Source organism: Epargyreus clarus, unplaced genomic scaffold (assembly GCF_041222505.1).
Source record: "Epargyreus clarus isolate Ecla_fem2 unplaced genomic scaffold, WU_Ecla_fem_2.2 ptg000009l, whole genome shotgun sequence".
In the NCBI taxonomy this organism is placed as follows: Eukaryota; Metazoa; Arthropoda; class Insecta; order Lepidoptera; family Hesperiidae; genus Epargyreus; species Epargyreus clarus.
In genome coordinates this window covers 15,575,037-15,603,029 of record NW_027332217.1, presented here as the reverse complement: position 1 = coordinate 15,603,029, position 27,993 = coordinate 15,575,037, and the positions used below count along the sequence as shown (strand labels likewise).

The 27,993-nt window shown below is 37.8% G+C and overlaps 1 protein-coding gene across 2 annotated transcripts; it reads left to right on the top strand.

Moving 5' to 3' along the window:
- LOC140745089 (calmodulin) lies at nucleotides 1-27,686 on the top strand. 2 transcript variants are annotated; one of them, XM_073076860.1, is made up of 4 exons: nucleotides 1-162; nucleotides 4,787-4,961; nucleotides 23,378-23,620; nucleotides 26,954-27,686. In XM_073076860.1, exons 1-4 carry the CDS (start codon nucleotides 160-162, stop codon nucleotides 26,980-26,982), a joined length of 450 nt encoding a protein of 149 aa, XP_072932961.1. In that variant the 5' UTR covers nucleotides 1-159; the 3' UTR covers nucleotides 26,983-27,686. The 2 variants fall into 2 exon arrangements, with proteins under 2 accessions (XP_072932961.1, XP_072932962.1); XM_073076861.1 differs by lacking the exon at nucleotides 1-162 and adding an exon at nucleotides 654-674.
- Nucleotides 27,687-27,993: the final 307 nt, after the last annotated feature.

Sequence of the window (27,993 nt, the reverse complement as noted above, 5' to 3'; positions counted from 1 at the left end):
GCGAAACATCGAGTGAATCGCGGTCGCGAGTTTCTCGGCGCGGCCGCTCGCGCGAGTGAGGGCGGCAGTATCGTTTCAACCGTCGGTCCGTGCGGTCGCTTTTGCGGCTTAGTCTGTGATTTTTTTAGTGTAGCTCCAGATAATCCAAGTTAATCTACGATGGTGAGTGTTCCTTTTTCGAAAAGAAGCCAAGAGTGCCTCCAGGGGATGACCCCGGACCCGTTGCCAGGAATATTTCGGGAATTTAGTGCATCGGTGTTTATAGTGATGACGGCCTCCATTATATTATTGTGATGGCCGTTTTTTACCGCAATGCGGATCGACGACGTCGCCAAAGTCGGGACGAGGATGCGAGCGAGGCCAAAGAGGAAGCAACGGGAATGATACTGCGGTCGGGGATCCGGGACGACGTCGAGATGACCGTTACGATGTGTCGAGAGTCGTCGGTCGCCATAGTCGTTAGGTGTTGCCGGTGAAGTGACGTTTCCCGGGGCTGCGCCGGCCGGGCGGAGCGCCGGTGCCGGTGCAGCGCCGGGCGCCCCGCTCCGCCATCGATCGCCGGCCGCACCTGTCAGGCCCGTTGACTCATCGTAGCCGCCTAATATTTTTCATACGCAATTCGTCAAACGGGTTCTGTTAGCTTTCTTTGCCGGTCTGCGGTTGCGATATCCATGGTAATATTGATGTGTTCCCATGCTTTGAATTATAATCTTCGTCGTTGAGCCGCCTGTGATCGTCCGAGGTGATACTTTTTCTGTATGTAACTTGTATGGCTGTCGGTAGCAGATGTTTGTATTCCCAGGCTTCGAAGGTAATCGCAAAACGTTATTTGTGCTCTTGAAAAGTGTCAGGTAAGTAAAGTGAGCTGAGTGAAAGTATGTATTTCACTTCTTAAGTTTTCTCTGTCTTGCCCCTTCTCTGTATAACTTTTCAACTAGGAAATATAATTCCAATAAGAATTAAGTCCTTGTAAGTGAATAATGCAGGATGATGTAATTGTGCAATACTTGTATTTTACATACTGCATTACAATCAATACAGGTTATCAATAAACTGATAACTGGAATAGACAGTTGATAAAGACATAATTGAAGAAGTGTCAATTACTCATTGAAGTGTAGAGCATCACAATCACAAGCAAGTATAAATAGTATAATTGTTATTTCTAGTTTGGATCTTATAGTCTCATATGAGTAAAATTGTTTCATTACTCATTCTCCAATTATAGTTTATTACGGCATGATTACTAACATTATAATTGAATTTCAAGGCTTTGGTTTTTTAATTTGTAGGTAATTGAAATTTCTTATTTGTTTCCTCTAAATCCATATCACCCTTTTTAAAATTATACATTTTAGTATTTTATATGTATAAGTTTTATTCATAGCACATCTGATGCAATATGGTAGTGACCATTTAAAATATATATTGGCATTTTCGTGTAAATTTATTTAATGAATTTCTCCAGATTTAGTTTTTATTTTCTATTCTTTGTGTCTTAACTTTAAATTCATAATTATCATAATATTATAATTATGATTTGCCTATATTCCAATATTGTTTTTTGTGATTAAATTGTCCTGCATAATAGTTTAACTATTAACTGTATTTTTTTTTATTATCTTTGCCACTAACACTAAAACATGTAACTTACAAGGAAAAATCTTTGCTTTTAAAAATAAATTTCTTAAGTATACTTTCATTAACTTAAAGGTAAATATGTCCAATACAATCAATTAGTAAAAAAGAAATAGTTAGGAAACAAAACAGTAAAAATAACTAAAACAAATCCTCTGATAAAATGTTTTCATGGTTTATGGTTATCTAATTGGTGTTCCATGTAAGCTTTTTAACGACATGAAGATATTATATCTGTATCATTGGGTAAAACCAAGGTCCATTTTTAGTGTATTTTCACAATCACAACAGGACATCCTGAAACTGCATTTACAGGCATTAAGTGTTGATAATACCCATTATTTCAAAACATCATTAAAAACCTTGAAAAAATTTTAATCATGAGTAAGTTGCGAGAAAAACTAATTGTCCTATGTCCGCCAACTCACCATAATATAGAAAAAATTAATAATGTATCTATTAAGCATTGTTATTGGCCGTTCACAGTGCCAACACAATGCCACATCTCATTTGTAATAATTGCACATGCCTGATACCCTCCCCATATTATTAGACTGTCAACTCTATTATTAGCGCAACAGCTATTTGTAAAGATTTAATAGTGACGGAAAACTGGCGGCTGCTAGAAATCACACTTTCTCAATGTGAAATTTCATTGGCCATGATCTTGATCTTGTAAATTGGATGAAAAATGACCTTTCAATTTATATTTAGTTTCCATTACAATTATAAACTGTTTTGTGTGACTACCCATATCATTGTACATTTAACAAAAGGTTTAGACAATTAAGTTTTTATTGTCTGCCATTATAACAATTAGAACCTATTTCAGATAATTGAATTATTGTATTGTTTCTTTTGACATCTCAGCATTTTAGATAAGAATCTTTTTCTCATAATTGATGGTGACAAAAAAAGTAAGCAGAAATCTCATTATTCACAGATTTTCTCAGAATTATGACATCTTTATGGATTGTATAAAACTAGCTGCCCACAAATTGAATTGGTGATAAATCTATCAGTTTAGATTCAGATTGCAGATATGAAACAATGACAGTCAATCTGATTAATATAATCAAATCACATTTCATAATGAAATATTCTAAAATCTTAAAAGGAACTAATATGTATTGATAGGGTATCGGGAAAGATATGATTGGGCAAAATATGTTTGTGTATAAAAAATTAACAAATAATCAATATGTTTAGAAATAACAATGTGCCTGTTTTGAGCTGCTAATATTTGACTGACTTTCATATTAGGTCCCTGACCAGCAGTAACCACTTACAATCAGGTGGACTGATGATGCAGTAACCACTTACTACCAGGTGGACTGATGATTGGTTTCTACTTCAATGTTATAAAAAAATTGCCACGTTTTTTTTGTCATTCCCATTGCAGCAAGGTTTAAAATGTTCTACTGTGTTACTCTTTAGTCATCGGGGTTACTTAAAAAGACTTGCTCATGAGTTTATAACTACATGTTACATATGACGCTATCTTTTAGTCATCTTACAAAGAAAAGAAATACTGCACTCATATCAAAATAAACTAAACAATGAGATAAGGTCATCTCTTGACATTGAATGTAACTTAACGTAAACTAACATTGATGCCAACAAAGTAGTCATTCAATGTTATCATAAAGATACTGTGGAAAATAAGTTTTGTTCAAACACTTTGATAAATAAAAATTTGAACCAAAATGCTCTTTAAATAATACAAAAGCTAGAACAGCAGTAAGGCATTGCCTTTAAGCACAGGACTCTACAGCTATCTAGTTTGAAGGGCAATAACATTAGCCCTTCAATTATATTGCAATTTACTGTGCATTATAATTTAATTCAGATATGATTCCTTTCCTATTTTGTTACAGATGAGCAAAGTCTGCATTTCTGCAGTGACCATTTAACTATATAACAATAGATATTATGTTTACTATCTGTATAAATATATACATTTACTATACAGATAGTATTTCTATAGAACAGCTTAACATCATATTGCCATAAAATTACCACAGCCTTATAACAAGTGACCATGACAAAAACATACTTTATGTACTATATCTTAACTATTTACTGCTTAAATAGAATTAAATGCAATAAATAAAAACATTCCGAAATAAGTTCGTAATCTTTCACCTACCTTGCTTGATAAGGCATAATATGCAATCTATGACAACTCACTAACCATTGACTATCAATTGCTAAGTTTATTGTAATGCAGCATTTGATACCGCGTATCTTGAGTGTGTCGCAGTGTGACGTGTCAAATACAATAATTACTTACAATCTTATCACGTTATCACACTGGTTCAGCTCAGTCTCAGTTTTAGTGGTGTTCGGTAAGCCTAGCAAAATGGTGGTCACAGCAGTACGTATTTCATAATATAGAATTCAATTTATCTATTAATATATTTAATTTAATTAACTTCCCGTTTAGTTGCGAGACTAATTATATTTGTCATTTACGAACAAACCACATTTTAATTAGACTTTAAATTAATTTTCCTGTATATGACGAGGATATTGTTGTAATAGTTTGTTTTTAATCCCAATTTAGAACATTTGCCTCATTTTACACACATACTGATAACGTTTTGGTTATGTCATTTTATCAAATTGAATAATAATTTTGAAATTACGCAGCACCTAAAGTTTAGTTTGATTTTCAGCTGTAGTTTTGTTCTTCTGAGGTCTGATAACTTTTAATCGTATTACCGATTTCGTCATATTGATTTGCTGTTTTACTACTTCAAATTGGTTTTATCTACTATTCGGCGTGGTTTATCGATCCGATCGTTCTGACGTGAAGTCCAATGGTTAATTTAATTATAATTTGATCAAGTGTGGTTCGACTCCGGAGGCACCACTGCCACACCTATTTCTGCCTAATAATAGCAGTTTTAAACATTTGGAGGGTGTGGTAAGGAAGAAATGTTTATCCAAGACGTTCCTTCTTAGTCTTCAGGGGTAGATACTTATCTGTAGCTGACCTCGGGTAGGATTTATCTTACTTTGGGTTGATTACAGATGTCCATTGGCGGCAGTAGCCACTTACCATCAGGTGGACGACATACTTATTTGCTACGTGTACATTATTAAAAAAGAATGTAGTGAAGTAATCAAAACGATTATGTTCCAGGCCGATCAGCTAACAGAGGAACAGATCGCCGAGTTCAAGGAGGCGTTCTCACTGTTTGACAAAGATGGCGACGGCACCATCACCACCAAAGAGCTGGGCACCGTGATGCGCTCGCTAGGACAGAACCCCACAGAAGCCGAACTGCAGGACATGATCAACGAAGTTGACGCGGACGGTAAGTGCCCTGAACATCTTTTCAACCCCCCCTTACGCAAAGAGCGACAAGGAAAGTATCCACGCTCTCAAACGGATAAATTTAAAAACATTTTGATTTTGTGTTCGAAAGATGACAAGATGATAAAGTATTCTTAGGTATGATTAAAAAACTGTTCAGATAAATATACGTGACGAATAGATAACTATAAAAATAGATAATATTATCATCACTTTTTGGAATCACGGATTAGTATGCGTACAAGAAAGTACTATCAGGATACTTCATACTTAGCATTTAAAATTTAAAAAGTACGTATATTTGTCAACAAATACTTTGTTAGGTATTTACAGAACTTTAAGTTGATACTAAATATTTCATCTCTCAAGAAATATGCAAATAGTTTTACCGCCGTTATCAGCAGATAATCATAATCGTTCCTTTATCGATGGATGATGTAAATATTGAGATTAGATACACCATTATCATTTTATACTACATACCTATTTAGTATTTTATTTATCAAACGCGGCTTTAGATCAGTGCCTGAATGATAAATAAAGTCTATTTAAAGTGAACTTTTATTATAGTCCTCGCCAAACTGCTAGTCCGCTCTGAAGTTGTTGCGAGCAGGTGTATTCATACAATTTGCTATGGCGACGCTATTCATTTTTATATTCAGATCGGGCAAGCAGTTTTACGCGGACTATATCAATAATCCAAAGTTTATATTGTTGGTAACATAGTTGTGACATTATGAACGAGAGCGTTGATTGCATTTGCAACTTGAACCAATGAGCGTAACCATTCAATGTTATTACTTTTAGCATGCTCGGGGACTTAACATTAAATCACGTATTATTCATTGTATACAGTTATGATTAATTCATGTGTAGTTTTGTTGTTTGCCGATACAATATCTGTAATAACAGGAATATTTGCAACTGTTAATGCGCCAATGCCAGCGGTTTGTGCGGATCGTAAATCTACAATGTTAAGCAACTTCTGGAGTAGTCAGGAATCGTTTATAAATCGAACATTAAATTGGAATACAGGCAATTATCAATCGCCGCCTAACTGTTATCAGTGAATAGCAGTCGTTAAACTTTAAAGGTGGTCTTGTGGGCAAGTTCATTTCTATCCCACACCTCTACATCAATTCGCAGCAGTATTGAATGAACAGTAACAGTATTAAATGTGCAGCAGCTCGGTGGAATATGCGCAAGGCTTTCAGGCTCCCAAATAGTGAACATGAAATGTTGCAGCAAAATATATAAATTTAAACTTCGGATGTTTTCAAAGAATAACATTTTTACTTGTATGTTTAAAATTTACCGCATGGTCTGGTGGAGGCAATGAAAATATTATCGGTGGCGACGCGATAAGCAATCGATGTCGGCGACTTGGCTTACCCTTGTACCTGCGCAGTGGGCGTGACCGCTGCGAGATGGCAGATCGTTATTTATGTACTTATTCTACTGTACTCGGATTACTCACAGATCGTAGATGCAGACTTCACTAGATTCTTAGTTACATAGATACTAGGTACATATAAATATTTTCCTAATGCTTTTAGGTCGTAGTCGTATGTTTTAGTAACTTGATGACATTGAACTATCAAATTAGTTACGTAATCAATTTAAAATTCGAAGCAATAGTATCTAGTATCTAAATAAGCATCTTTTAAAATGTGCTGACTGATGGATTAAGCCCTCGAGATTAAACGAATATTACTGCGTGGACAAGGAAATAATAACTCAATATGTATTATGTAACTTTGCGCTCATGGCCTCATTTAAAAATATTTGTATTCTTCCTTCGCATTACCTTGTTGAACGCTGTAAAGAGAGTTCTTTTAAGGTGTTGATTAAAAAAAATCGTCACCTAAATGTAGAACAATGTAGAACAAGACTAACATCAGGTTGATAATCGAATATTATACTACTAGTTTTTAATACAGTTCAGTTGGCCATTAATTAATGAGTTGTAATGAATCTTTCAACGACTTGATACGGCCGTAGTCCTATTCTGCCGGAGCGTGAACATACGTGGGCGCCGAGATATATTATCGGGGTAGTTACGTAGGCTGCAGTTTACACCGAGCTTTATCTAATTGTAAATATTTTTCGTGTTCACGCACGCCAAATTAAGGCGTAATCGAGGCAGTCGCGTGGCCAAGGTATAGATAACTAGAACTTGGTGAGCAACCGAAGCCTTGGTTTCGGTTTTGGTCAAGTTTCAGCCTAAAAAGAGGTTACGGACGAACCTTTCGGCTCGGACGAAATGTTCGCCTGTGCTCAGGTTTGGCGTCGCAGGGCTTTTGAGTCTTGTTCAAAAATCTATCCGACTTGACTGATAAGTCCAACTATTATTAATATATATTTTAAAACTTAACTCCTATTAAATCAAAAAACATAAGATAAAAAGGTAACTGGTCCAAGTTCTCTTAAAAGTCTGAACTGTTTCTAAATTTCAGAATGGAAATTTGTACGTTTTTGTAAGTCTTAAAAAATCTGTTTCAACTGAAAATAGGACACAAACCGAAGATACCAGTTTCGCCCGGTTGGTGACCGACCGAAACTTATGAACGATACTTACTAAACGATGATTATAGTTCCAAAAAAATAGCCGGCTGCTAACATGACATAGCGAGAAGTCCGAGGGACGTTTAGACCATATGTGTAGCGCGCTGGTTTATGACCTGTCGATTTACGACTGCGAAATGTTGATCCAACGCAAACGTTAAGCATGATGCTTATGTATCTCGATCAACGAGCACAATGGCTTATAATGACATCAAATTGCAATGCGTACTGCGCTTTAGGTGTGCGGACCGCTATCCAACAAATCGTTTTATGCAACCGGAGTAGACGACAAATATAATTCAACTAACCCGACCAATGGTGACGTTTGATGAATAATAAATTGATAGACGCCGAGGGGAGTGGACTGCAACTTCGTTTACAAGATTTTATTTAATTTGCCTTGTTAGTTCGTGTGTAAGAGAATGGTGACGTTTGATGAATAATAAATTGATAGACGCCGAGGGGAGTGGACTGCAACTTCGTTTACAAGATTTTATTTAATTTGCCTTGTTAGTTCGTGTGTAAGAGAATGGTCCAATCTTGCATCGACAATGCATGATTAGCTTAGTGATGTCATTCCAAATCCAACATGGCGGATGCACCAAATTTTTTATGCACCACATCATAAAGTTATAAAGTAAAATTATTTTCGTAGAAGGATACGAAAATATGAAATATATTTAGTAAAATGTTTAATGATAGCATTTGTCAACTGAGTTTTTAAATAATGAAACTTGAATTAATTTATCCATATTTTATTGCACCTGGCACGGCTTCAACGACTTGAAAATTATGATTTAAAACGTGATTTGCAATAAATTTTATCTATGTTTTTAGTTAAAGATAAAATTTAAGGACATTTTAGAGTCAATATTGGTTTAATTTATTAAGTTGAAAGTTGGAGCGTTGTCTTATGACTGAAAGTCACGTGGCTGTGTGCTGTGTATGACTCCGATTTCATCGTACCTCCATTGCTTGTTTTCAGCTTATCTGATGTACAGAGCGTTAAAGAATGCAAACATCGAATAGTTTTGTCCACTCGCTGCTAAAGATATTTGCTAGTTTTTTATAAAATAGAAACGTCGACGAAAATGCCTTCCTGATTTTAGGGGCTTATTGCTGCCCAATTACATTTACTATTAACAGTAAGTTAAAAGTTGGATTTTTTTTTAAATATATTGACTGATCAACCAGAATATAGTTTTATGTGGTTTTACACCGCTGTTATAAAGTACAAATAGTGTTTGTTATACTACTGAAAACAAACGAAACTTATCATTTCTAAATGTTAAATTTCTTAATTGAGGCATAATCGCCGCGTGATAATAAACGAGTTAGTCTCCTGCAATTAACCTTGTTCTGCTAATGTAGACTTAAATAAAATTATCTCAATTGTTAACTCGAATTTAATGATCAATATAGAAGAAAAAATATTATACATATGTAAGGCTTAAAAATATTCCAATTATTTTCTGACGTTGTCGACAACCTAAGACTGAAATTGTGAAGAAAGAAAGGATTCGATTCGATTGTCTACATAAGCATATAGAAGTTGGAATGACATTCAAAATTGACCGTGAAAACATAGTGAATGGAGTTGACGAAATAATTTACGACAGTTTCTCTAGATTATATTTATTTTATCCACAGTGTATATTTCAGTACCTCTTTGAGTCCATTTGAGTAAGAAAGTGAATAATGCGTGTTTATATCGAACTACTCAACCACAAGTTTGATACATGTTGGCAATCTTAGAACACTACGTAGGATGCCCCCGTACGCTTGTGGTCGTAACGATTCGTTATCAGCTGCGCGAGAGTCACATGCATGATGTCTCCGAGAGTCAGGGAGCTGTTCCCGTGGTGGTGGGAGGGATGTGCTATTTTCGGTTTTTGTTTACAATATGTTTGGGGAACGCGGAGCGACGCGAGACGACCCTGACATTACACGTTATCAACGTGGCGTCAAGTCGATGCCATATTAATAGTCGATACGCACTCACCTGTACGAGACGTCTTGGCTTCAATTGGAAATTATTCTGAGATGACCAGCCCTCTAAAAGAGTTAACGCGGAAGTCATTGGATTAATGCAAAACAGACTGACTCGATGAAGGTGGAAAGTATTGTTTTGCGTATAGTAATGGCATGATTCAACGCATTTCTTGGAGATACAACGGGAAAGAACCGCAATTTAAAGGAAATATTTAAACCCTGAGTCAAATAATGGATTTTACGTTAGTGACTCTTGGAATAAAGGCACGCTACTGGAAATTGTTAACGATCGTGCGTCACTGTAATACCTTCAACGAAGTAAAAAACACAAGTGAAAACTACAATTTATACACATGTGGATCGTAAGCTAAGTTTGTCAGTTTTGCTTTCATATCAAGTTAACTAAATTAAGCAAATTACTTGAGACCCATTGTTCTTATCACTGGAATATTATTTACATTTTAAAAAATCCGAGTAATTCACTTAATGTGGTTGATCTGGCTTTGCTGAAACACAGAAGGTTTTCCATTGTGTACTTTCACCATATTCGGAAAGAAATTGGTATTTAGCAATTTTGTTTTCTCATATAGTGTTACTATGTATTTACCCTTCCTCAGCGAAGAGTATTGCATTCATGTCTGGTGATCGCAAGCTAAAAGTGAAATATGATGTATTAGTTAGAAAGGAAACACGCGAGCCAGGAGGATGTGTGCTCTGCGCTGACGGCAAACAACAAACAGACACCGAGAGATGTTAAACTGTTGCTTCTGATGTGGGTGGTACCAGCAAACTATTCTTATGCGAAATATCAGGAAACGAAGATTTCCAACGTCAATATTAGTCTACGTCACGCGAGTTACGTCACTACGCAGAGAACGACCTCAATTTTGCACACTTGGACCGAAAGTTCCTTGGCAGCAAATGGATATAATTAGCTTAAGTTTTGCGACGTTTGACACCTTTGGCTTGTACTTGACGAAGCTTAGCCTGAAGTCGTACGAATGTAGACTGTTTATGAGATTGACCTGAATGTCACGTAAGTACGTTCTGACCAGGTGATACAATTTTGCTGTTATTGAACTTTACGTCCATCATAACAAACTTTTATATTCTCGCATTATTTTCTGGACAATCAATTTGACGCAATTGTTTACCATGATCTCTCTTTATGTAGTTCCCACATTATTTCATTGCAGTCGTAAACTCGTACGTAACGTGCTTTGTGAATCTGCAAAATAAAATCCACTATTGAAAGTATCGTAACGAGTTCCGTTAATTCAAAGCACCTTTATTCTCGAAGTCCTCGAACAGCTGAGTATCAAAAAGTGGGATACGAGACAACAAAAGCCAACACACATTGTGATGCAGCTGCCGTACTCGCCTCGCCGTGTTTATTGTTACAGGCATCCTTGTTGCTCCGGGCGTGAGATCACAATTAACATAACAATTGCCTACTCCATCGGGTATACGTGTAACACAATACTCATTAGCGTTTGCGGAACTCGCCGCATGTATATAATTATTATAACCAAACTACTACACGCGCTTGTTTGTTTGGACAATAAACCAACATAGAAATTAATCCGAGTCGACGTGCCCACACAGATAAAGAAGCTCGTGAGTTGCGGTCACGTGAGGTTTCATGCTCGAAATGAAATTCGGAATATGCTTTTATTTCAGATGTTCAATCGACTTTTAGAAAGTAAGTGGTAGGTGTTTAAAAATGTACCTCATTTCCGCTAAAGACTTTAATTACACCGAGAATTGGCTCGCATATTTTTTCTTCGATTAGAAAGATCCTCTTGCAACTAAACGAACAAATTTCCTAATGGCGTGCCGCTGATTGCTGTTTTTACTTTATCTTGGCAATAAAATTGTTCATTGTACAACACTTCGATGTAGGTCGATTACAGTATTGAAATTGTGATATAGATAATTTCAGTTTCTAAGTACTGCCGATAACAAGGTAAGTATTCCGGATAGCGACAATTATTTTTTATTACTAACGCTAATTGAATATCGGAGTTTCTGTTTCTTTCATGCTCAATATCATGTACGTGATTGCATTTCTGAAGGGAATATTTTTAAAAATGTGATGTCACTATACCCATCTTCCGTTATTTTGTATATAATATTTATAAACCGTGCCGATATGTCGAGAATTTAATAGTACCTATTGATCCATAGCACGGCTTTTTTGCGGTCGGTACCATGACACCGCGTCTATATTGGGATTCAAGCTAACAATACTATATTGTCACATCCGCTCGTAACGGCCGCACAGCAAATTAATTTGCCACCAACAGGAAAGCGCACACGATAAACAGTACCCGTTTTCCTGCAACAGATAACGAACGAATATTCCACACAAATGCGCCAGAACAACGCGCTTGATTTTGATCCCGACACAAATTTACCAGATGCGTCTAAAAGCTACCAGTTCAATCCCGCTAATGCAACGTTTGCAAGTTTCTGCTGAATTGTAGTTTCTTCTAGCATCGAGGTAAATAAGCAAACCTAAAAATATTATGGACAATAACCCCACCTCGAAGGACGCCTACTGAGCCGTCAATAGTAACTATTTAATCGTTATGGATCCGTTTGATCGGGAACGATAATAAATTCGCTGGGCAAGTTTCCATTTGTAATGAATGTCCGTCTACCTGGTGTGCAATAATTATTTTGATGCACCATTTATGTACTACCTACCGATTGTCTGAATCACGACCAAGTCCGATCTTGGGCTTGTTGGCAATTCCAGGCTATCGCAAGATTAATTTGTGACAATTTATCACAGGCCGAACTGAAACTGTATTCTAATACTTTGCTATCCGACAAGTACGAATAGTTTTAATATGAAAAACTGTAAACAAACATGATTACTCTTATAATTCACCCGTGGTCGCGCCTCGTACATTCTTATATACCATTACTCTTGCTGAAGTAAATTTTAAAGTGTATGCGAATCACTTAAAATAATCTGTCCAGTAGCTACATCGAGAATTTGAGGAGGCGTATTGTTTGATACGGGGAATATTTTATCTAACGTGTACAAATACTTCAAAACTGATCGGAAATGTGTAGAAAACATATCTTAAACTTCGAGTGGGCGATATAACCCGACAATAACGACTCACTTTATGACTTAAATATGAATGTATTTCAATTATGAAATTATTTCGCGTCCTCAGAAATCCACGATGTTAATGAACATACAGCTCTGACAAATTGCTTAGTTTGTGCTACATTTTGCGACATATCTTTCAATGTCCATAGCAATCCTCTAAGAGACAACTAAACAAAACTAAAAACATTTGGCGGTTAACAAAAGATATTTTTCGCCGAATAGAAAAAGTGTCCGCGAGTGAGGGGTAACCGTGGCGTAATACGTGGCGGCCAGCGGAGACGACCGCGTGGGCTCGGCGCCAGCGCAGCGCCTCCAGTGGCCGCAACCGGAGGCCAACTTGCACCGGCCAAGATTCATTGACCCCCACTTCACTCCTGAAAGCAAATTTTATTGCCTTTTCATTGTACTTTTATGCGGTACAAGCTTTGCATAACATGGAGCCGAAATTGTCGTTAATTATTCACGGACTCTACGAACAACTGAATTTTATGCACAGGAAGTAGCATGACCAACTTTCTCCATACCATCCGCGTGCTTTCGAATTTACATTTGCGACAAAAATCGCCGTTGATGTAAAATTAAATAACCTTCTCGAACAAAAGACATTGGATATTTATAGAACATAGTATGTATCGAAAACAGTTTATTACGACGTCCGTACGAATGGGTGACCTCCTCATATTGTTTATAGATCAAATTTGCTTGGCATGAGTAAACACTAATATGTTTATGCAAATTAACGAAAACTTAATCTTTACGAACGATAACAGTTCCAATGTTTACGTTTCTCCTGTAATTTAACGTTGATGTGACATTCCACGATAAGAAGTCGTTCACTCGTCAGAGGGAGATAGCCTCCCATCGGCCGTGCGTACTCGTGTCTAATGCTATTTGCGGAACAATTCTCTTGCTACTAACCGAGAACTAGTTTGGCTCTGGCTATTAATTGCTGGTCACATCACCGGCCACCTCTTCCTTACTGATTGTAAAGCTTCCTACTAGTCATTTTGAGACGTGAAGCATAAAGTAATCAATAAGTATTTATGATGCGTGTGAATAAATGAAGCAGCTGTAATAACGTTATTTTATATGCTATCTAATTAGAAATTTCCATGTTACCGCTTATAGTAGAATACTAATTACATAAGTTATTATTGCTTTTACTCAAAAAGTAGAAATCCCTTAGCATAAGTGAAAAGCGCCTTGACAGATTTATCTAAGCCTAAACTCAGTTATCGTAACAAGTTATTTCGTTGCGAGACAGTCTCGTGAGGCCTCGTCAAAGTAACGAGGAGCAGTCTGCGTGTCAATAACTTTTAATGAGGTGATACGGCACGATGTAGCTAAGCTAAAGTTTTCTAGATCACCCTTGGGCACTTTGAAATGAAAGTAGGAGACGGGAGGGTGTCAGCTGTGGCGGGGGGTGCGCGCCTCGCGATCGATACCGTCACGTGGCGGGGGGCGCACGGCAACCCTCGCCGAGCGGCTTGCACGCCCGCCACCTCGAAATCCTTTTTGAGCGACGACCGTCGATATAATCCCCTGTGAACCTATCTACTGAATTCATCGAATATTTTTAAATTCGCTTTCAAGCTAAACCTCACCTCGAAAATCTTTTACAGAGCTCTGGGAAAATGAAACAAATTATAGTACATACGAATAGGTTTTATATAGTTTAGCGCGCTATCCTATACAATTTGCAGTATAGGACGGAACGCGTTCAATTAGTTTCTATTGTTCCGGCGACGAGTTTTGTACCTCCCGTTGACTGAATGACCCGTTTCAGTGAATACAATTGCGGTCGTTTCGCCACGCATTGATTTCGTTCTAAATTGTTTATCTGAATATATTCGCGACAGTTGATAATCACAAACGAGACCAGACGAAGATTGTTTATCGTCATCGTAATTGCAGTAACTGGTCCACACTCGATACAATCAGTTCAAGTGCAAGTCGTAATGTTGTCCAGCGTAATTGCAATCACTGCCAATTCCCCCTGTGACAGGAGTAATTGACAACGAGATATCCGCGACATGTACTCATCGGTTTGCTGATGATTTATCGTGCGCGTTCGGCGCGCGGCGGACGCATATTGCTCGACTGTGCCGGGACAACAATAAAAATAGGTCGAAAGCCGGTCAAGCAACTTTGCCATCGATAATGTCCGCCCGTATGTTGATCGGTCCATCAGCGTATGTTTTAACAGACACGTCCTCTATTATTACACTGGTACTACAGTAATGATTACGTAGATTATTTCCTGCCATTATTTTGACATTGGCATTAACTTGATATACAGTAAACGACGCTTGGCATACGAAGATTCTTCGAAATTCAAACCTGTTTACGCTTATGTGAATATTAAACATAATGCATATTTTATAAATTATATTTCGTGTCAAAGAAATTCTGCAGAGAATAAAGACGAGAAATAGTCCGTAACAAGGTTACGAAGAAAATTGATGGAGCTAATACATCGTGTGCTGACCTTTCCCGGCCCATTATTATGTAGTTCGCGCCTCGCTCCGACGTTTATTGTCCTTCTGCGGCAGTTTCCTCGAAAGGCTATTTGTTTTCCTCGTGATTTTCGATTTTTATCATTTCCAAAACTCATTAATCTCATCTAGCCGTATTTTCCGCTACGCCAAATTATGATCTTGCCTGTGCTATCAATCAATACATGACGTCTTTTTTTTGTTTTTCGTTATAAATCAGACAAGAAGGCGAATAATGAATGAGAGTGGACCGACGACATCGTTCATTCGATCTTTGCTCGATATTAATTTGGAGTATTTTCTTCATTATTTTTCTTTTGAAAAAACACTTAAGTTTTAAAAATTATTATTTTTGCGAACCAGTTTGCGATATCGGCTTTGATTATATTTTGAACTAGTACTGCATCGCTAATGCTTTTGACCCGTTGCATTACCTGAGTCGCAATACCAGCACCACTGTTTAGTCTCAGAGTTTATTGTGCTGTTGATACGGCGTTTGTTTTGAGTACGCTATTTTCGGTGTACAGATCTCTTACTATGTCAGGTATTGTATTTCAATACCCGCGGCATACTTGGAGAATAGCTTGTCTCGGCGAAACAATCTCAATATCAAATGTTGACACGGGGATAGGGTGAGAGTCAGTTGGAGCGGCGCCAAGCTATCTCCCGGCCCATCGGCGTTTCATCAGGAACACCGCCCGGACATTGTCCAAATAGCTGAGCCATTGTCGTCCTAATTGCTCCGCCGGTGCCCTATTCGACTCTGATTCACGGACTCGTTCCCGGATCTATTTTAGATCTAATATCATCTGCCGCTGTGTATTAATCAGGTTAACTGACAGCGACATTTAATGAAACACATTGCCTTTCAACATTCGTTTGATCGATGGGCGATATCATGCTCCCTGTCACTGTTATAACATTTTTCAAACTATTTAATGTTAATCATCTCGAAATTTGAAATCAAAATGCTATAATACCAATACCACGCAATACAATTCTAGATGTATATACTAGACGATGTTTAGTGTACGAATAAACTTTAACTGCTAATAAAACAGAAAGAACTTTTCCTTTAGGGAGTCAGATACTTTCCGTATGTTTATTATCAATACGCCTACGTGTTTGTTTTCCTCCAAATGTAAATATACGATATTAAATGAAACCTCGTAGATCAGATTATCGGTATTTAATGCTTATTGGATTTGATATTAAAAAATAGTTTCGTTTAGATTTCGTGCCAAGCTTGCAAGTGAGCGTGTTGACATCGTACTTATCTGGGGAGTCTTGTCAAGAATGGTGGCGTATTGCAAATGAATTTGCATATTGGGTTGGCGGAGGGCCAGCGCTGACGCTGGTCGCGATTAGCAGCGGTGCCGCTCGCGTGTCCACGTATACGGCCGCTGGCCCTTAGTGTACTAGAGATACACGCTTATTGCAAATTACTGAAGGATATTAATAGAAGTTCCGGGATCGTTAGGAAGTTTTATATAATGAGGCAAAGACTAACTAAAGATTTTTGATATCTGTAAATTTGGCAAATATTAAACAAAAAAATGTTGATTTAAGATTGTATGAGATACACTTAGCAAAATCGGATACCTACAGAGAATACGAGATGCAAGCAAAAGTAAATATCGGTATTGAAAATGAACCGAAATAAATATCAGTAAGGCAAAAATCGGAATCCGCATTCAGTATTCTCATTGTAACAATCCCACAGACGGCTAGTACCGGAGTACGTGTACGATACGGTGCGAACCCACGACCCACCGTCCGCGGTGCGCCTGGCACGCTGACAAAACGCTGATTAGCCATCGCACATTTATTTACCTTTTTTCTTTATGTTTACCAAATGACAAGTGTTGCTCGTTCAATGGAATATGAAACATTAAATTGAACTATGTTATTGTTATGCGAGTTATGTTTATTGAAAATTTCTATATTATTATTTTTTGTTTTAATGATTAGTTCTTATACGAAATTTAAACGTTAAACAAATAAATCCTCAATATGTATTTTATTGAGTAAAACTGTAGCCAAATTGTATACATTTTAAATTTTCTGACGCTTATGTAGTCTATTAAAATATTAATTGAATCCACGTGACTTGTCATCATACATGTCCCGGCAACACATTCGCTATGACGATCCCTATAAATACAATCTTAATAGCTTTCTATTAAATGTTGCTGTCACAATTATTTCTAACAAACATGTTCATGTGACAGCTGAGATGATACATGGAATAGCTAACTTACAACATACTGTTATTGTCTTTAACTGATCATCAAACCCAAATTTAATATATTCTTTGAGAGTATAGCATTTGGTTCACTTTAAATTATTTTAAAATAAAAAATCAAATTATGCTGAATGTATATGTATGTATATTTATTCTATACGAGCTTCTGCATGCAATTCGGATCGAGCGACTTCACATTATTACACGTTTTCCAAGAGCCAAAAGTTTCCCTTTTTTCTTCCTAAAAATCTTACGATCTGATTAACTTCAAATAACCGGACAATTTCCTAAGAGTACAGAATCCTGAAATTTGTCTCCAATAGATGTTTGAGATTTCTTAACTTTGTACAGAAAGTTCTAATCTTCTAATATCTTTACATGGTAAATCCCAAATTAGTTTTATTTTTTAGTATGTTTTATTGTATGACATAGCCAGCCAGATAGGCGTGAGCAATTTTAGATTACGCATCTAAAAAGGAATGTTCTGGCACCTACGTATCGGTTGTTCGCTAAACGGCCGCCTCTGACGCCATATTGACTCACTCGTCCTTGCGCCTTCGTAAGGCTTCGTCTATTTGCGATTCTGTCAAGCCCAAACTTATCTGATTACCCGTCAAGGCTCCCACGCTCCAATACACATTTATATTGCGATTCTTCCAATCGACCGTGGAAGTCTTACAACTGTCTCTACTTCTATCTATGTTGTTTGTCATCAATACGCCGCCTATACTTTCAAGAAATCAAGTTTTATCATGGTTTTTACGTACATAAACGTACGAGGGTGCGTTTTTAAGTCCGCGGAATGGCAGGGTTGGAGGGGTGATAGCGGGCTCGTTAAGGGCGGTACGTGTTAAGTGACTCATAAATAGTATAAATATAAAGTTTTATCACAATTGCATCATTAGTTTTAAAACTATCGACAATTAAACAACTCAATCCGGAAGAAAATTGGAAGTATGGAGAAAATCGAGCATCGCGCCGTTATAAAGTTCCTTACCAAGCAAGGAAAGTCTGTGCAAATCATAATGGAAGAGATGTCATCGGTTTACGGGGACTCTTGCCCTGGAAAAACGATGGTTTACAAGTGGAACAACCTTTTTAAGCAAGGCAGGGATTCACTTGAAGACGACCCACGACCAGGACGGTCTGTTGAGGTGACCATTCCGGAAACGATAGCGGAAGTCGAAAAATTAGTACTGGAAGATGCTCGGCTAAAGTGAAACAGCTTGCAGAAATGGTTGGAGTATCGGATACAACCATTTTTAAAATTCTGCATGACCATCTTGGCATGACTAAGGTCAGCGCGCGGTGGGTGCCGAGAATGCTCACGCCGCCTCAGAAACAACAGCGCGTTGAATGTTCCCGTGCGTTTTTGAACCTCTGTGGAGAAGATAAGGATATTGTACTGAATCGAATTGTTACTGGAGATGAAACTTGGGTTCACCATTATGAACCTGAGTCTAAACAAGACTCCATGCAGTGGCATAAAAAGGGTACAGCACCTCCTAAAAAGTTTAAGGTGTCACAATCGGCCGGCAAACTCATGGCGACAGTCTTTTGGGATGCAGAAGGAATTTTGTTAATAGATTACAAAGATAAAGGTGTCTCTATAACCGGAGAATATTACGCAACAATCTTGGAGCGGTTAAAAGAAGCCATCAAAGAAAAAAGACGAGGAAAATTATCCAGAGGTGTCCTGCTGTTGCACGACAATGCGCCCGTACACAAGAGCCGTATTGCACTGGCTGCCCTGCATAAGGTGGGCTTTGATATTTTAAATCACCCACCCTATAGTCCAGACCTGGCTCCTAGCGATTATTATCTCTTTCCAAAAATGAAAAAAGAGCTTCGTGGAAAGAAATTTTCTACAGACGAAGAAGTAAAGGACGCAATTTCCTCGTATTTTTCCGACAAGGACAAAACATTTTTTTATGAGGGTTTAAATAAGTTAATACAAAGATCTGAAAAATGCATTCGTCTTGCAGGAGAATATGTAGAAAAAGAAAAATAATTTTGACATTTTATTTTCGCTCCTTGTCCCTCATTCCGCGAACTTAAAAACGTACCCTCGTAATTGCGACACTTATCTCCAAATTTGCATCGACTTCCTTAAACTTTTCTAATTGCGTGACTCAGCGTGCGAATTGTATATTTTTTCCGTTCACATTATTTCATGGCTGCGACTAATTTGGATAATGTGTAAAAATGATCTCATGCTCATCAACCTAGCAGTTGGTCATATTTCCATGCCATGAGTTGAATACCTAATGAACTAACTCGCTTACTCATTGCTACGATTAAATTTACGGTCTAGTTGCTTTACTACCATACTACGTGGTCAATAAGTCTTAATCGTTTAAGAAGTTGTTACACCTAGTAATGTACGAAGTTATCTTATTGTTATTTCCTCTTGCACGCAAGATAATTAGTTATCTTTATATATTTCCCGGACTACGTCAGATGTTACATGCAAAATGAATAAGCGAACACAGAAAATGAGCGTAATATTGAATAACAATAACCAAGTTCCTTGCATGACAAAGATTTTTATTATTTCTTTTTCATTCTTATCGATAAGACCCGGAATATTATAGGTTAAAGAGTTCTAAAATCGAACTATCGATTATTGTATAGTCACGGCAATCGCTATTGATATAAATTCTAATTTAATACCAACTGATATTAAAGAAGGTGAGTAGGTATTACGATAAGGTACATGTAATGTGTCCATAAAGTTTCCCGTAATAGACAGTTTCGGATCAGATATCAAAGAACAGAAAAAAGCTTCCTCGATTAAAGTACAAGATTTTGATTCTATTGTTCATTAGTCAATAATGTGAAGATTCGTATCTTGTTATTTCGTGTTGCGACGTAGTCTTCCTCCGTTAGTGTAAGAGAGTATTCTATTTTTTCAATCTGTGGTACCCAGGATTTGCGTGATGTGAACGTGTTTATCGACTCTACACGCCAATTTGAAATCGCTGAATAGACTTTTCCTGAAAAGCGATGTTTATGTAATTGCTTTTAGATTGCCGGTTTGATTGCGCGCTGCTATTGTGTTTTCTGTTTTATGTTGCACTAAACACCGATGGATTTAAAGACACGGATCAGATTTTGCTTCTGTTATATTTTTGAATTCTATGTCCAAGTTTCTTAGTTTCAATAGATCTATTTTTATCACTTTCAAAAATTGTGAAGTTATGTTCAATTTTTTTTTTATATATTATAAGTATTATCGTAACATTTTATTGTAAATAAATTAAATCAAGAACCTTTCATCACATGGATTTCTTCCACTTCAAATGGTAAGTTTCGTAAATACCAAGAACATAATGCCGTTCTATATTTGTACATAAAGCAGATATGATATACGAGCTCATATTGCACGTAGCGGTTGAGCGCAATCCCACCAAGACGACCGCAGACCGCTCTAAACTCATTCCAACGAATATTTCCTTTTCCACAATTCATTCCGACATCCTTTGCTCTTGTTATTTGATGCTTGTAAACAAATACCTATGACGCATTTAAATATCTATCAACTTTATGATTCTCGTTCTCTCGGTTTATTAATTGAGCTATTTGGAAGCGATTGCAATTTAAGTCAATATCATTTTTTATCTCGTAAATAATATTAAAACTTCCTTGAATTGAGTTACTTTTTATCGCGCTCCATAGCTTTCCACGCTCTAATTTGATACAATATTCTTGTAGATTGCATTCCGAGTGGTGAGTTTGTACAATGTTCTTGTATTTATCGTCATGCATAATGCATTCCTAAAGCGGCATCCTCCACAAGGACTCCCATCCCGTCGGCCGCTGACGCAAAGCGTGCGGAGCGTGGAGTATCGCGAAACGAGCACGAGCTGCGGGTTCAAGGCGACGCCGGCCCATTGTTGTTCTCAGAACACAATGCCCCGTTCACGCTCCGCGAATGGCTCTTGTCTTGAATATTCTGCGACGTGCCGCAAATATGTTTTAAACGTTTGTTGCGAGACGAGACCGGTTGGAGAATGTAAGAGGAATAGCAAAAATATCAACTTGACGGTAGCAATGTTTTGCGTATCGTTTTTGGATACTACTCATTCATTATGCTTGTCCAACGAGAGAACAAAGTGATAATTTATTTGTGCATGGTGAAAAAAGAGGGAAACTAAATAGGCAATCAATCGCAGTTGGATAGTGGGAACCAGGTGCGCCCTAGAAGCTTGAGGCAGTGGGAATGCGACGTGCATTCTCGAAGCTCGGTTCACGCGGCCCGGTTATATTTAGCCCGCGAACCACCTCGGAAAGGTTAATCCCAGAATTAGACGGCCAAACTTAACTCTCACTTATTTTCGCGACGTCTCGCCCGGCGTTCACCCTCACCACATTTATCTGATTGACGGTGCAAATTATCCTTTCGTCACCCTCGTCCGATATGTCTATGCTGTCGCGTACACCTCTTTCGCTCAGAACTGTCTTACTCGGAATAATGAAACAGTTTTTATTGACGCGTCTGATAACTTAAAACCTATCGTAAATAATAGTTTATTTCTTACAATATTCGAACCGGTAAATATATACTGCCAGACTATAAATTCTCCCAGAATTGTATTCGTCGATCGACGTAACTTTTGGCTCCATTTATTTTGTTTGTTACAAGCAAAATATTGATGTTTCCGCAACTATAATGTTTACTGTCGCATTGTTTATAAATCTCGTGTTTGCTACGTTCGCAGGCTTTACAAAGTTGACACTGAATTTACACAAATCGTAAATATACGTTAGTCATCAAATTCATTTATGTGTATTTATTTTGTGAACGTGTCGCAGCGTTGAGGAATTCTGTGAGCGTTCCATATAAAGATACTTGTTTAACCGATCGTTTTATGGAAGTGTTAAAACGGAGCACTCACAAATAACTGTTAATGAATGTTTGAGATCACTTATACAAATTATCTATATTTGGATAATGTTTACGGCATGAAAAAACCTTTTAATTTTTTCTTATCGGTGAATCTGAATTGTGTTTGTTATTGTATACGAATTTATTATCGCCTGTAGCCGATTTTGTACATTCTTAAAATGTCTTGTGAAGTTTTTATCGATATCCAGAAATAGATTGAATTGTTTATTGTCTCTAAATTCGCGGAAACGCTAACACTGCTGGCGAGGCATGTAGCGGCTGGGTTGGGCCACGGCCGACATACAATGTTCTCTTTTATAATTTACGACACATGAATGGCTCATTTGCAGATACGCCTTCATTAAGTTATTATGTGTCGTAAACATAAACACTAGATTCCTGGTGAAGCGCTGGTAGCTAGAACTAGAATGAGACGTGATAGTGAACAGCTGGACATAAATCGCGATGTTCCTAACATTACTGAGTAGTGATTCATAATTATTTACCGATCTTCACATTTCTTCGCCGAAAGAACAATGAACAAAGATCTGGATAACGTTTCTAGGATTGTAACTATGAGCCGTCCGTAATGATTAAAAATGTTCTAGAATAGTACAGTCCTAGTATAACTTGTACAAGAGATTCAACCGGATTTAGGTTTTATCACATTTACCTTACTCTCGTCTTCAATGGTAAACGTTATATTAATCTAATTTCAATATTTTAAATCATCTATGCCATTAGTTATTCATGTGTGCGTTGAACAAAAATCACTTCGCAGTTTAATAGTTCCGCGAGCGCAATATGTAAACACGAGCGTTTCTTTTGATCAGCTTCATTAATCTCAAAAATAATATTTGCTACACCTGGAAAACTTCCCATTATATGTTCCAACTATAATTCGATAATTCAGAAGCTAGTTTACAAAATTGATGTCTAGTTTCTAGATAAAAGCTGCATTTTAACTCGTAAACAAACTTCGTATCCTTGAATATCGGAGTTAAATTAGTCATCTTGTCAATTCAAGTTAGCAATATAAATCTGAAGTTAAAAATACTCAAGATAATAATGAGCTATCTTAACACACGTGAATGTTATATTCCAGGCAACGGCACGATAGACTTCCCCGAGTTCCTCACGATGATGGCGCGCAAGATGAAGGACACAGACAGCGAGGAGGAGATCCGCGAGGCGTTCCGCGTGTTCGACAAGGACGGCAACGGGTTCATATCGGCGGCCGAGCTGCGCCACGTGATGACCAACCTCGGCGAGAAGCTCACGGACGAGGAAGTCGACGAGATGATCCGCGAGGCGGACATCGACGGCGACGGACAGGTCAATTATGAGGGTGAGTGTCGCTTCTGGGCTCTCTTGCGATTCGATGGCGGTGGCGTCCACCCGCGTCTCCGATTTGCTATTTGAGTTAATTTGTGGTCAAACGCATTAGATAAATCTAAAGTTTGACAAATTTGCAATTCGAATTCATTGACTTGTGGTCAAACGCTTTGCACAAATCCAATTATTTGTTGAATTTACAGTTAGTATTGATCGACATGCGGTCAAATGCTTTCGACAAATCTAAATACTGGTTTTGTTTGTTGATGACATAAGTTTGTACATGGACGTTTTTGCTCATATTTAATATTGAATCGTAATACTTCAAGACGCCACTGTCGATTAACACCGCTGCTACTCTACCTGATCTTAGAGTTCACTTTGCTAGTTCAAAATTTAAAGATTTCTGTTCGCTTATATGTGTAGAGTATCAAGAACAGTTTTTACTATATTCATTGTGTTTGATGCACTAATATTATTTTTTTACTTTGAGTAGTCAAAACGTTACAAACAAATAAGTCATTTATAATTGTGTTGTTATTTTATTAAAATTGAGGAAATCCAATTATAAGTTAAAACAATTAGGCCCAACAGGAAATGTTCTTATTAAATTTAAAAAAAAAAGTTGAGTAAATAAACTCGAAATTTACCTTGGACTGTATTCTAAGTAAAGTATATTTTACGTACTTATATTAAATTTTACTTGCATTTGAACAAGTAGAAGTAGTGTAGTATCACGTAAAGTATTTAGTTTTTTGAAAACTACTGCGTATGAAATGAAAAGTTCCTTTAGATTTAATGCTATAGTAAGAAAGTTGGTCTTGTTAATATGAACTGAAACATCTAAAATTTTAGTAGGTTTAAGACATACTCAGCTTGCAAATTATTTGGCGCGGTAATACGAGTATATTATAAAGTTTGTTCATGCATTGTTGGAATTTAGTTGTACTAAGCTGTCACGTACAAGGGGCTCTTAAGTCATTAGACACGTAAAGAGTATTACAACTGGTGTACAAAGATTATGTGGTATCACCCTCGTGACGTCATTTACTGCACACATGTAGATATGTGACAAACAAAGTTAGCCTAAAACAAACGTTATATTTCACACGGGCAACACTACCGCCCTCGTTCATTGATTTAATGCCCACACTTTTTAAATCTGGCTCATGATGGAATTTTTCGCCATAAAAATGATGTTTGCTCTCTCAAGTCTACATTGTTTATGTTGCTCTTGATTTACGAACACCCTGCTTTTATGCAGTGAATGATACATTATACTTGGTTAGATAAAGAACTGATTCAGGGTTAAGAAATGAATAGCATTCTGAATATTAATGTTCTTTCGGTGGGAAAATTCATTTACATTATAAACACATGATGTAGGAATGATTAGATTTTATAATGGAAATTTTAGTCGTTGCCACGTAATAAAGTCCAAGGTCTTCGCTATTTCAATACATAATTGCCTAAAATCGTTGATAGCGCGAGATTACACACTGATAATGGAAACGCGCAACTACGGCGTTGTCCTGTATAAATTTGTTGTTCAGTAATATGCTATGATACAAAAATATTGTATTGTAAAATTTGTATCGAATGGGTACTTTTAAAAATGTGGCATAAAATTTGCAAGCATGCTCAGAGAATACCGTTTGTTATAACTAATTGGTATCTGATGCTCATAAACTGTTGAAAATAAATGCGTTCCGAATACTAAGTAATTCTCAAGCCGTGCTAAACTATAGGGGACAAAGGGCACGTAACTCGGCAGTGACAAGTTTGCATGGCCCCGAGGGATATAGAGACTTGATATCATAGTACTTTGCATAAAATAAGAGTAATGTAACTTGAATAAAAAATATGTTTTGGGCGACCGCCAGCTGGTGGCGTCGTGCCGCGTCGCCGAGCAAACAACATAATTGTGCTGGCGAGCGCCGCGTACACAAACACTGGCCGCGCCCACCACCCCCTGTTTATTCGCTCTCGAGCCATGCGTGAACTTGAATTCCTTCCACGGCCCCACGTAACGAGATATTGATCGATTATACGGTTTATAAATATTGTGCAACCGACATATATTTGCGAAGCGTAACATACTCTTCGGTGGTGGCAACGAAGCGTAGGAATCCTGAATGTTTCAACTAAACTTATAACTTGCATGACAAACATGTCCTTAATCACGATGCAACTCCTACCGAGTTTAGGATAGAATCGATAAGATACGATTTCCTGTAACGTATGCATGCAGGTGCAGGGCCACTAGACTAACCGTTGACTAATCTCGCGTCCAGTGCAGTCTCAACCGACCGAGCGTTCTCTCTCTTGCAGACTTCCATGCGCTCGCGCAAATCATATTCGCGCGCGGCGACGGCAGCCGCTAGCGCGCGGCCCCGCCCCCTTGTGATATTGTTACCTTAACTAACCATAAGAACGGACTCCGCAATAGCGCTGTGATCTCGAACCGATTTCCTCTTGTAGTGTGTAGCGAGGGCTCCGAGCGCGCCGCGCCTCTAGGTACTGACAGTGTTATCTCAATGGTTTGCTGCTCGTTATTAACTGTTCCTCCTACCTTTGATATGTTAGCTGTCCCGCCCACCGCCCTCTCACCCCTGGGATCTCACCTCGACTCTGTTGTGTCTCTAACTCACGCGGAGCGGCCGCAACCGCCGCGTTGCGCCCGCTCCGGGCAGGGGCCGCCCTGTAGATTGGTTTGCATGTGTCTAATATCTGTATAGAGTTTCTCGTAGAAATACCACCTGGCGCCCCGCTTGCGCTGTACATAGCTTGCACACCCTCCGACAACGAGCAGCAAACTCGCGGCGGCCGCCCGTCGCCGTGTCGTGTCGTGTCCGTAACCAGAGGGTGGTATTTCACATAATCCCCTAGTAGTGGCATGACGAGGTACGATCGTTTCTATGGTTTATTTATGTTCTGGCACCATCAAGTACATGCCTTGCCGCGCTCCCATCGGACGATCGATAAGGCATATGTTTGGTGTTACGTTATGAGTTTCGTTTATCTCGTAATGAGTCTAGTGGTTTATCTTGTCTAACAGGTTACTTGTTTGATAGTGCATCTCTACTTCTGTCGGTTACTACTCTGTGTTAATATTGTGTTTATGTTTCCTTCCCAAGTTTGTACAGGGGAGGATCTATCAATTTTTAACCACAACATTGCAACTTGTATTTTCATATATCGACGACCGATAAATCATAAATCCTGTACCAACTTTGGAATACGTTTTCTCGAAGGGTTATGTGAATATTTTTCTGGATCTGTAGCTGCCTTAGCTACGAGGCCTCCCCGAGGACATGTTGTAATCATTGTTTTCGTTTGTTTTCAGAATTCGTCACCATGATGACGTCGAAGTGAGCCGCCGGCTAGTGTGTGTGTAAAAAGCAGAGAATTTAAATATACATTTTGTTTCATGACACACAATATTACCATCGTATTGGACCTGCATTTCTCTAGTGTTTGCGATAAATTAAATATTGTCATCGTTTCAGTTTAATGGTATAATTGTATATCGGCGGGTCGCGGCCCTCCCGCGTCCTCTCCTTATTTAGACTTTAAAGTATTCCGTTAATTTTACTACGTAAGGATTAAATTTTAACTGTAGCGGTACAATGGCGAACGAGTAGGTGTGCGTCGCACTGTGATGGTCCGGCGGAGCGGCGGCGGCTCCGAGCATCGCACCGGTACATTTAATGTAAATTTTTTTCAAGTATGAGATATTTATAAAGTACGTGAGATTTAAAATTTTAAAAAATCCCAAAAAAATTACTGCGGCCGTAGGTCGGCCGGGCACGCTCGCGCCGCTCTCCCTTTCATGATCGTATCGATGTTTACATTTAACTAACTCTGTAAACGAATAAATTAGATTTATTGGTACTGCATTGTAATTGTATCTGTAAATGACTTGATAAATATTATATTTCTATTGTTGGTGAAACTAATTCTATCGAATGGAAAGTACTCCGCTCTGTTATTCTCTTACCACATTTGATTCATTCTGTTATTAAATTTTACAAAAGACATACTGAAAATAAATGTTTCTTCATTTTTAGGTCAATAAGGATCGGTGTTTTATTTGTCGCCCGTTTAGTTTGTATCCTTTTAGTTATTGTATCCTCGTAGCGAACATTGAACTCATGAATCACTGGAATGAAATGTTAAATGTATTATAAGTTTAATTATTATTAATTAATTGGAATTAAGATACTTATGTCTAATTGATACGCTCATATGTCTGAAATGTGGACAATCGAGCGCAACATACTTATAAAATAATTTAATCACAATTAAATATGTGTTTTTCTAATTGATTGAATGACCTAAATAACATCCGATGTACCAAAAGATGAATGACACCCTATTACTAAA

Excerpts from the sequence above, each read along its gene's own strand:
- LOC140745089 (XM_073076860.1), top strand. Across the intron at positions 4,962-23,377 it reads CAACGAAGTTGACGCGGACG|GCAACGGCACGATAGACTTC; the intron begins GTAAGTGCCCTG and ends GTTATATTCCAG. Across the intron at positions 23,621-26,953 it reads CGGACAGGTCAATTATGAGG|AATTCGTCACCATGATGACG; the intron begins GTGAGTGTCGCT and ends GTTTGTTTTCAG.